This window comes from Antedon bifida, chromosome 1 (assembly GCF_963402885.1).
Source record: "Antedon bifida chromosome 1, ecAntBifi1.1, whole genome shotgun sequence".
NCBI classification, from domain to species: Eukaryota; Metazoa; Echinodermata; class Crinoidea; order Comatulida; family Antedonidae; genus Antedon; species Antedon bifida.
This window is the reverse complement of record NC_136226.1, coordinates 393,642-404,741: the sequence shown is the minus strand read 5'-3', so window position 1 is coordinate 404,741 and position 11,100 is coordinate 393,642. Positions and strand designations below refer to the sequence as shown.

Genomic DNA, 11,100 nt, shown 5'->3' with positions numbered 1-11,100 from the left:
TGAAACGAACTGTTGAGATTCACTACATTTCGATCAATATACTTTGATCGTCTTCAGGGGTGAGAATGCAGAAAGGATCCAGGAAACTGGGAATATTAGAATAATCTTTGTGAGTAATTTATGGTATAATTTGCTTACAATCTTTTTTGGAATTGTTGCAAACATTGAACTTGTTTAAAAATATTTAAAATATTAAATAGATATATTATTTGAGTGAAATTAATAGTTAAACATGTAATTGAAAAACACTAAAACCTTTAGTCTATGCTATGTTGGTATTCCTGTACCAAGGCAATCAAACAATCTTGCCTGTTTATCAAGATATTCTTTTATTTGTGTATACTCAAAGAGTCTTTGCCCATAGGGCATAATTGTAGAGGGCAGCATAGTAAAGAGACTCGATCCTCCGTCAGAAAAGTTGGTAATGGTGTAGGCCTAGTTTTCATATTGTCAAGAAAGGTACTCCCTTGTATTTTCCATTTAATGATTCGAAAATGAGTGAAAATGAAGATGCATATGATGTTGAAGAAGCAGATGTAATAGAAGGTCAAGAACCAGGGGCTAGGTAATACCTGTTATTTATTAAAAACTGACATTTGTCTACGCTAGGCACTGGATTAAAGGGTCTTCCACACCTGTTCCGGCACGGTTCCGGTCCGGCGCCGGAAAATCCAATCGAACGTCAATGTTTCGTTTTTACGCGCCTACGCGCATATCGATTGGCGCATAGCCGCGTGGAGCGTCGTGAAAACGAAACATTGATGTTCGATTCGCCGGACCGGAACCGTGCCGGAACAGGTGTGAAAGGCCCTTAACTGGAGGAGAGTTGAGACTACTGAGAGAGTGGAATCGGCCTCTCAGTCAGGCAAAGTTAGTAGACTGACAGTCTCTTAGGTGAACTCTAGGCCTAGAAGGGCCTATTAGTAGGTCCTACTATAATAGGCCGCCTACAAAACTATGTATAGATCAGGCCTACTTAATAATACTAGCCTAGGCTAGGCTATGCCCCAATAATGAATGAAGTACTTTCTTTGCTTTTTTTTTCAATCTTGTTGAATTACAAATTATATAACAATTCTAAATATGTTAAAATCTGTGTTTGAGTAGCTTTTTGTTCAGTTCATGGTGGTGACATGCCTTATTAATTTGTGAATGACAAATACATTGAATATTTATAATTCGTCCTGCCATGCACAAATAGTTTTACTATTTGCCATAGACTACTGTACTTTTGCGCCGCAACAGGCCTACATAATTGTTTAAAGTAATTTATTTTGCAGTGGGACTCCTGTGCTTGGTACATCTGAAGACATTGACACTTTAGAATATTATTCAGATATTGCAGAGCGACAACGTTTACCAAGTGGCACTATTCATGATATTATTGAACTTGGACATCCAGGTTAGTGTGCCTCCTAGTAGTAGTTAAATACCCACTACCCAGTCTGCATAATGTTATTCCATCATTCTTATTTTGACCCTCTAGTATTAAAAAGGTCACCTACCCTACATCATAATATGTGCGGAACACAAAATGTAAGGAAATTAGGAAGCCTGCTGCATAAATGTGACCAACCCATGTGCGACTATACTCAAATGAGGTTCTGTAGATAGGAAGATGATTATGATTATGACCCTAGTTTTTTGTCATCCATACTATTTAATGTCAGTTAAAATAAGTTGATTTTGATGCCTCAACTATTACATTTCAGATGATGCTGACGGAGAAAGTACAAACATTGAAAAGAGGCAGGAGGTAAAGGAAAATGAAGAGGAAACAAAGGTACATTCTTATTCCTCACATTTCTACATTACTATTAAACTTAATTCCTTACATACATTGGCAGAAATAATTAAATATGGTCATGGCCTTAGCAGAATCTAGATTATGAAACCTTATCATTCTTTCGTTTTGCACTATTCAATAGAATTTTTAATTTCAAGCATTAGCAAATTTAAACTATAGTATGTGTACACAAAACTAATTTAGTCAAAATATTTTAGAATTCATTTTTGTTTTAAATTAGAAATAGCATTACTTCTTCACCTGTAATTTTGACTGAAATTCACTAAAATTTAATCAAATATTTTCTTCTTCCATTTTTAATTTAGACTGGCAATGGCAGTATACACGGTGCAATAGACGAGCCATTCCAAGCCTCAAGTAGTGAATCAGGTCCGACTGATGACGAGGATGTTCCTGTCGTAGCAACTGATGAGATTGTCAAGCAGGAAAATGATGAGAATGCAGTATTAGAAGGAGAGGATGCTAAAGAGAATGAAGCAGCATCATCTGCGGTGTCTGAAATTGATTCAACTGATGGTATTTTTTTTTCTAATTATTATGCCAGTTTGATTGTTGATTTTAAAACTATTGTTTAACTTTGTATGCACCACTGTATGCAGCAGCTATAGCCAGTGGTGCAGCAGCCTTCAACTCTGAAGTTTGATCCTAAATGGAAGAAGAAGTATGTATATGTGACATACTAGTAAATAACAGCCTACGGTATAAAGTTAAATATAAATATTATTCAGTACATTAAAAGATTTTCTATGTTTTTATGAATTGTTAAGAAAATCAATATATGGCCTGATGGGTAGACTAAATGCAAGCGAAAATGTTTTAGTCTCAACGATTAAAAGCAACGTCTTAGTTAAGTCGAAGATGTTCTCCAGGTGGAATGCCATCCTGAGATGAGTAGTAGTAATTTGTCTTGTTTATTTTATTTCATTTATATGTAATTTTTACTTTCTATGGACCAGAGATTCCGAAATAAAAGATTGAATGAATGAATGAATAAACCTATTTTTAGAGGTTTGCAATAATTGTTTTTAAAGATTTAAACAACAAAGAATGGCAACGGCAGAAAAAGCATGTGTTTGTTTTAAGTGAAGCTGGCAAGCCTATTTATACTAGGTAGGTTTTCATACAATTTAAATAGTTATTAAGCACACATATTCACTAGGTAAATATAGGAGGAAGATGTAAAGGCCTCAATCTCTGGTCTACTATTCAACCATTTCCTGTGAAGGCCTTAAAGAGGCTTGTACTAACCAAGTCCTTTCTTATAAGGGATTGGAGACTGAGAGGGTGTGGGTCATCTTGAGTAGAACTAAATCAAACTCTTTTGAGGGTCAGAATATTAAATGTAGCCCTGTAGTAAACAAATGATGTATCAATACATGTTTTTAAGGTTTTCATTTCATGCTTTATAATATTTTTTTCAGACATGGAAGTGGTGATAAGTTAGTGACATTGATGGGAGTGATGCAGGCTTTGGTGTCATTCATCAGTGTTAGCAAAAATACATTAAGGTATTTATTTCTTTTTTTCTCTAATTCTCCCCGAGAACCACATGATCACAGGCTGTTGTTGGCGAAGGCATATATTTCCGTAAACTCCCTACCCTGCATATCACATACAACATAGAGCACCTCCTTTCATGCAGCAATTTCTGATATTTCCAAATTAATAGGATGTTATACTTTCGTTTAGCAAAGTATTGTTTCAATCTATTGAGTGGTTTCAGTTGTTGATGATTATGTATAGTATGATTGGCAATCAATAAAGTACTGTAACAGTCCCAATACTCACATTCAACCTGTTCACATTCAAGTTTTTTATATTAAATGTGTTCACATTCAAGTTTTTGTTTGTTTACAGATTAATAGTAGCAGGGGACCATAAGTTTGTGTTTATGGTTAGATCACCTCTTATACTTGTTGCAGTAGCTAATTCACAAGAATCTCATCAACAGGTAGCTGATTTATTTATGCCACAATGATAAATGTGGATTGTGAAAAGGAAATTCAATCCAATGAACAGTACCAAAATTGTATAACATAATTGGAAAATATTTTATTAACAAAATTTATTATTATCCCTTCTGTATTTTAATGGCATATTTTTCACAGTGCTTTTATTGGTTAACATGTGTTGTATCTTTATTTCATCATGTACTGTACCATTATTACAAAAATTAAAATTTAAATAAAAATGTAATTATTGTTAGGACCACAGGACTAGATTTTTTCTATTTGTTATAGTATTATATAGATACAGATATTGAAGTGTGTAACATACTTTAATAATTGATGTGTTTTTCAGGTGTATACCCAATTAACATGTGTTTACAACCAAATACTAAGTGTACTGACATTAACAACATTACAAAAAGCCTTTCACAAACGCCATAATTATGACTTAAGGCGACTATTAACAGGTTTGTATATAAGATTTAGTGTACCTTTTTTACGTTTTCAATATTCAATACATATCATAGCTATTCTGTGGTGCTATAGAACTAGATGAAGTAGTAATAGAATGTGTAAACAGCACCATGTTTACTTATTAACGTCATCATTTTAGCCCATCACCCTTATTAGCAGATCACTTGGTTTTCATTTATTATTATTAGTATTTCACTTTATTGATAAAAAAAAAAAACACATAAAAGAAAATTACAAATCGTGCCCACCAGCCAAATTGGATGCAGTTTTTACAAAAAAATTGTTATAAAGATAAAAATGTATAAAATTAAATTTAAATATATAAAATATATGAAATAAAAAATTCACCAAAATTATAAACAGCAATAACAATAAAAAAGATACATAAACAATGATGACACAAAAAAAAAGCCCATTTCTTTGAGTCAGCCATGTAATAAAGTTTCTATTTCATTAATTCTAGGAACTGAGAAATTTCTTGATAATCTTTGTACTATAATGGAAACTGATCCTTGTTTTTTGTTGAGTGGTGTACGATGCCTACGACTTGAGTCACAGATCCGTGACCAAGTTAGTTCTAGTCTTCAATCAGCTAAACTTAAAGTAAGTATCTCTTCTGTTTTTTACTTTACATAGTATATACCCTGTGCAGTCACTTTACTCTAGAAAGTTTACTCTGTTCCCAACTCGTTTTCAACTAAAATTAGATTTACATATAACTTTTTTGGACATTATTTGCCTTCCATAGTTTATTTTTCAATATATATTTTGTATGTCATTGTATTTTTATGTGAGTGATTGTGCCTGTCACAAATTTCCGCAAGGACCAAATAAATAAATCTGAATTGCCTAAGTCTGTATTCATGGTTTTGGGTTCAACAATTGTTACATTGCGATAATTTTTAAAGATTTTATTGTTTTTTTTTATTTCGACAGGATTTAGTATTTGCAATATTATTAGCAGATAATCAACTCGTAGCTCTTGTAAGAATGAAAAAATATGTACTACATCCTGGTGGTAAGTAAATCTATACAATTACTTGCATTAATACACAAATAATGGATGTTTATGAGTTGGATGGTGAGTTATCCATGCAGAGCCGGTTTAAAAAGAGCAGTCAGTCTTTCTTTAAATAGCATTTTCTCTCCATCCAATGAATACAAAACATTTATTATTTATTTTATAAAAGCAACACACCTGTTCTAAAATAAATTTGTATTCAATATATCCATTGTAAATCATTGACGAAGGCCAGGAAGCTAGGCCATTAAAAAGGGCACGTACTGTAGGCTGATTTTTAAACGTAGATCAGTCAACAACCTCTCACAATGTTAAAAAAAAAAAGAACCCATTAATTATCATCATTATATTATTAGATGACATGTGATGTTTACTGTCACCAGTGACAGTTTAATATTATGATACAATTATTGTTGTACAAAGAATGTTATTTAATATAACTATTTTAATTTGTTTCAGATTTACACTTGATAGTTAATTTAGTAAATGCATCATCATCTTTTCGTAATGGTGAATCTTGGACTCCTATATGCTTACCAAGGTTTGACAGTAGTGGCTTCCTACATGCTTATGTTTCATACTTAGAAGACACACCAGCTTGTTTACTACTTTTAACTGTTGATAGGGATCTCTTTTTTGAATTGTCAGATTGCAAATCTAAAATTGTAGAAGTAAGCTTACATTTATCTACATACTAGTTTTGTCAATGATAAGTAATATAATATACAACATGGAGTTGAGCTGTAGCTTGGTGGTTAATGTGCTTGTCTTCCAATCCCAAGGTCCAGGGTTCAATCCTGACCTAGTGCTAGGGTTGTAACTCACAACTCTTTCAATTCAACTTCCTAAGCCTCAAATGAGACTTAGTTTACAAGCACAATAAATTATAAAATAGTTTATCTATCCTGTAATTGGCGAGTTTATGCTCGCTGTTGGATGTGTATGAAATAAAAAAAATATATATAATAAATTATATAGATGAAAGGGAAACATACAAAATTAGCTTGATAAATCGTGTCGTATGATATACTGAAAGACATATTTGTTCAACATGTTTATTTGATTACGATACAATTGATTTTTATTTTTAGAAAATGAAGAAACATAATTGCTTAGATGCGATAACGTCGTCAGTAAGAAGAGGCAGCTATAGTTGTCAACAAGTTGGTATATCTGACCTACGACATTTTATTTACAAATCTAGAAGTACTTCACAGTTTACTAGTCCACAGCTTGATGCCCCGTACAAGAGCCCAGCAGAGCAGGAAAGGTAAGCAAGTTAATTATCTGTTTGTTCAGTTAAATAAAAGCAAGCTTCCGTTTTCGGATGATAGACAAAGAAGTTGATTAATTAAACAGACCCTGTGTGACATTGACAGAATACATTTTCACTCATCACGATCTGTTAAATCACCTTCTTATTCGTTTATTTTCCCAAAATAAAAGCTTGACAATGACTTCCAAATAATTACTCAAATATGAATACTGTCACATAAAACTCAATTTTTCAGGTTGTTTGGTTTATATCAATACTTGCACCAAAGAATGTACAGCAAGTCTAGGCCATTAAAGATTATGTTCCATGTAGGACAAAGGGAAGCAATGTTAGGATGGGTTAGTATGATGACTTTAGAGATTTTGAAAGTTTAAAAATACACAATAGCCTAAAAAAGAAAGTACTTAATCCTATTTGCTATTGAAGTAAAAAAAATAAATTTGTTGTTTAACATTTATTTTAGGTGACTTCTAGATTTGAGCTTTACGCTACATTTGGAGCCTTAACAACCAAACAGAGTGCAATAACTGCAATTAATAAATTGCTCACATGGATAAAGGTAAGCTATTATTTAAGATGATACCTGGTATATTGTCAATTTGTCTTTCCTATCTGTTGGTAGGGTTTTGGTTCCCATTTGGACACTATCAAATGATGTAAGTAAGTCATTTGTCCAATAAAAGTCACTTGTGATTGGTCAAATTACTTGCGTTACACTACTTTTATTACCAGTTTACAATTTAGGGTTTTTATTGGTTTGTTTTGAATCATTCATTCTTGACAAGGAAATATTATAATACACATAAAAAATGTAGCATAAAAATAAATTTACACACCAACACTATACAATATACATTACATAATGTAAAAATCGTTATTTTGAAATCTTTAACCCCTAGGTATAAATAATTAAAGATGACAGTTTACATTTACAGAGAGGGCGACATTCTGTATAAAGGTTATATCTCCCCCTTTATTTTAAATGGTTTTGACACATCAGGGGTAAACTGTGTTCTGACAAATCGGCCAGGTGCTTTATTGTATCGCATAGCAGGTGTTAAATTGTATTTTTAACCTAATTATATTTTTGGTGATATGCCTGTGCAAAATGCCTTACCAAGTTATATACATTACAGTAGTGCCTTTCCACCACCACCAGCAAAAAAACACTGGTACAATATCTGCATTTAGAGAAATGTTACCCATTGTTCACAGGATAATCCTTATCAACATAAAATCTGGCAGGTTTTTCAAAGTCTCTATCTCGGTTTATTTATGAAAGGAATTGTTTTTTTAAATAAATCTTCTAAATTAATTTAGTTTAAATCAATGCAACATTACTACTTAATAAACTATGTGTTGGTGTTACTTTATTACAAATTACATTTAATGTACAATTGAATTGCATTCCTTATTTAGATTATAAATTGTTATTTGCATAATTACACTGATTTATGATTGATGCACACTTTTGGCATTGGTTATAAAACCTTGACTGATTATGTCACCATTAATGATGATAATCCTATCATGATGGCATGTGTTTCATTGGTTGTATATTATAATTTTGAATTCTCTGTTTATATAATACAGTGAATATGAACATATGCAAATTAAGGGGTTAAAAGGTTCAGTTGTAATTGTTATTGATTATTATAATTTGTTTTGAAATTAATTCAATCTGATAATAAACATTTCATACAAATGTAAAGAAAATTATTTGTCATGATAAAACTAAATTTTTGATCAAAATATAATTCACATCGCATAAAAGATAGATACATTTGTCTATAGGAACATTCACATGTTTCTATAGAGCTTCATACATTATACGCATATTTTTTTAGCAGTTTTTATAACTATAATATAGATAATAATAATATAATATAGATAATGAAAAGAAAATGTTAGAAATCAAACAATGTGTAACTACAACCAGATATACTAATAAAATGCTTTAATAGAGAATATATAACACAAATAAACATATGAGAATAAAAAAAATATACATTGCAATATTTGGCGACGCTGTTATATAAGCTACACAAAATGTTATGTTACTGCACCTGTCATCCAGGCCAGCTGTTGAAGTCAACTTAATTAAAAACCTGGGCCTTATTGACCTCATCTAAGTAGCAAGCTTAGTTACTACCACATCGCTGTGTCCCCTTATAGAGTTATCATTCACACCAACAGAATGCAATCAACTTCTCTATGGTATTATTTATCCATTAATAATCATAATAAACACATTACTAGTTGCAGTGATAGCAAATTGTCTAACTGTTTCAAAGATTACATTTCTTAGATTTGTAATGTTCATATAGAATATCATTAGGTTAAATTAATCTGATCAATGAAGTATGTTATCTGATGTTAAAATGTAATATTGAGTCTAAAGATTACATTTCAAAGTACATTTCTTAGAATTGTAATCTTCATATAGAATATCATAAGTTAAATTAATAATGATCAACAAAGTATGTTATCTGATGTTAAAATGTAATATTGAGTCTGTAATTGTCCAGTTTTTGAAGCAGTACAGCCAACAAGCTAAGTAAATATTAACAATTTTAACAAGGGAGTCACCTACGATATAGTTATTCTACCATTGAGGATAATAATGGCTTTTCTGTTTCTTTCTCATAATGTTACCCTTCCTTTAATGTTACAATTAGAATATGTTACTCTAGACCAGGTGAACATGACCAATGGTATTCTAAGTATCTCACTGTTAACCAACATACATGATATATAGGTTAACATGAGTTGATAACATTACTCTAACAGCTGAAATGTCTTCTCTCTACTTTCCTTAATAGAGTTATTCTTATAGAATGTCTTCTCTCTACTTTCCTTAATAGAGTTATTCTTATATAATTTTAGAGTACAGTAATCGTATTAGAGACAGTATTCATTTCATCTGTACCCACATTTTGTTGAACACTAAAACGCTTTATCAAAATATAACAAAACTAGTAACTAATGCTTGGCTCCCACTAAGAATAGATTTAATGCAGGGATGTACAGTATGCATAACACAGTTCAGATGATCTGTTGGTGTTGTGCATATTTGCGTCCGAATGGTAACCAATCTTTTTAGTCAATTTTTTATATTGTTTCTTTATAGAAAGAAGAAGAACGTCTTTTTATCTTGAATGCACTAACATTCTGATTCTGATTGGACAATGATATTGTGACCAGAATTGCAGAATACACCTGACACAGTAGACTCCCCACTATACGATTGATCTCATGCGAATCACCATCTTCTGTTTTAGTCACCGCTAAAACCTCAAATACTAGATAAATAGATAAAAAGTATCTTATTTGAGAATCATCATGTACGGGTAGGTTAGGATATCAACAGGAGCAAGAGAATGCCCAAATATTAAAATTGACAAATCTGCTTAATACAAATGCTGATGTATACACCAGGGGTAAATTGATTGATTTACTCTATTTTATATCATTTAGTAAGTTAAAAGTAATACAAAGTTTATCATCACAATTAAGTCATTAATAGAGTAGAACCCCTCCTTTGGGCACCCCTATTCCTGTGTAACAAACAAGGTGAAACATATGTTTTAACACTACAGTCAACTCCTGTTCAGGGTACACCCCTATTAAAGGTACATTTCATGACATGTTACTGTTGTGTCAGCTAGTTGTATAACAAAGGTGAGACTTGTATAAAATATAGTGTATAAATTGTGTACATATTTTGGTATCATGTGTAATAACTGATATAATATTTTTGTCTTTGATCAACTACATCATAATCTAAACATTTTCTAATACTAATATTAATAATTATATATCATCTGTTATTTTTATAATTATACTCTTGTAAACAAAACGAAAGTTACCGTATTTTTAATTTTATCAGTTTTAGACTTTTATAATTATTTGCCTATTGGATATCATTTTCTTTCATAATCATTTCAATAATCATATTCTGTGGATTAATGTTATTCAATGTTCTTAATATATTTTAATATATCATATTCATAATGTTATTTTTTAATGTTTTTTATGCAGTGCATAAATTATATATATGAAAAGACATGTGATTTTCGTTTCAGAATTACTTTAATTAAATTAATTGTATTATATTATTGAAAAGTGTTGTTTTTATTCTGTTTGCCTACTAAGTTAGGTGTATGATTTTAATAACATGACATTTTATTTATTAATTGAGTTTATTTGATATCCTTCAAGTAAAATACAATACATATAAAGATTTAATTAACCAGTTAAGTCTACAGTAAATGATTATATCCAATGTGTCCTTTCTCTACAATCCATTATTTCAATGATTGTTCTAACATTTGACATCTTTTAGAGAAATACCATTGTAAGTTATGTTCCTTTTTAATTAAAGAATATGGCATCATAAAATAGAGATAGAGTCGAGAGGACTTTGAAAAGAATTGTTTTGAAATTAATATAAAAATACTTCTTGCTTTATTGAAAGGTGGTGTTGGGGGAATTACTGAAAACTATTTTGAAACCTTTTCTTTTTAAACCGCGCATTTTCACTTCTCAGAACCAAATTCCAGTTAGTAAGCTA

At 31.1% G+C, this 11,100-nt stretch overlaps 1 protein-coding gene across 1 annotated transcript; it reads left to right on the top strand.

Annotated features, from left to right (window-relative positions):
- The first annotated feature begins 395 nt into the window (after window positions 1-395).
- On the top strand, window positions 396-10,467 carry LOC144836213 (protein SAND-like). The gene is made up of 15 exons (XM_078691464.1): window positions 396-565; window positions 1,281-1,402; window positions 1,713-1,783; window positions 2,113-2,323; window positions 2,839-2,917; window positions 3,229-3,315; window positions 3,665-3,758; window positions 4,109-4,223; window positions 4,694-4,833; window positions 5,167-5,248; window positions 5,711-5,922; window positions 6,343-6,521; window positions 6,763-6,865; window positions 6,991-7,086; window positions 9,658-10,467. The coding sequence occupies exons 1-15, from the start codon at window positions 495-497 to the stop codon at window positions 9,700-9,702; spliced, it is 1,707 nt and encodes a 568-aa protein (XP_078547590.1). The 5' UTR covers window positions 396-494; the 3' UTR covers window positions 9,703-10,467.
- The last annotated feature ends 633 nt before the right edge of the window (window positions 10,468-11,100 follow it).

Coding starts and splice junctions, on each gene's coding strand:
- LOC144836213 (XM_078691464.1), top strand. CDS start 495: ATGAGTGAAAATGAAGATGCATATGATGTTGAAGAAGCAGATGTAATA. Junction 1,403..1,712: donor TATTGAACTTGGACATCCAG/GTTAGTGTGCCT, acceptor ATTACATTTCAG/ATGATGCTGACGGAGAAAGT. Junction 3,316..3,664: donor GTTAGCAAAAATACATTAAG/GTATTTATTTCT, acceptor GTTTGTTTACAG/ATTAATAGTAGCAGGGGACC.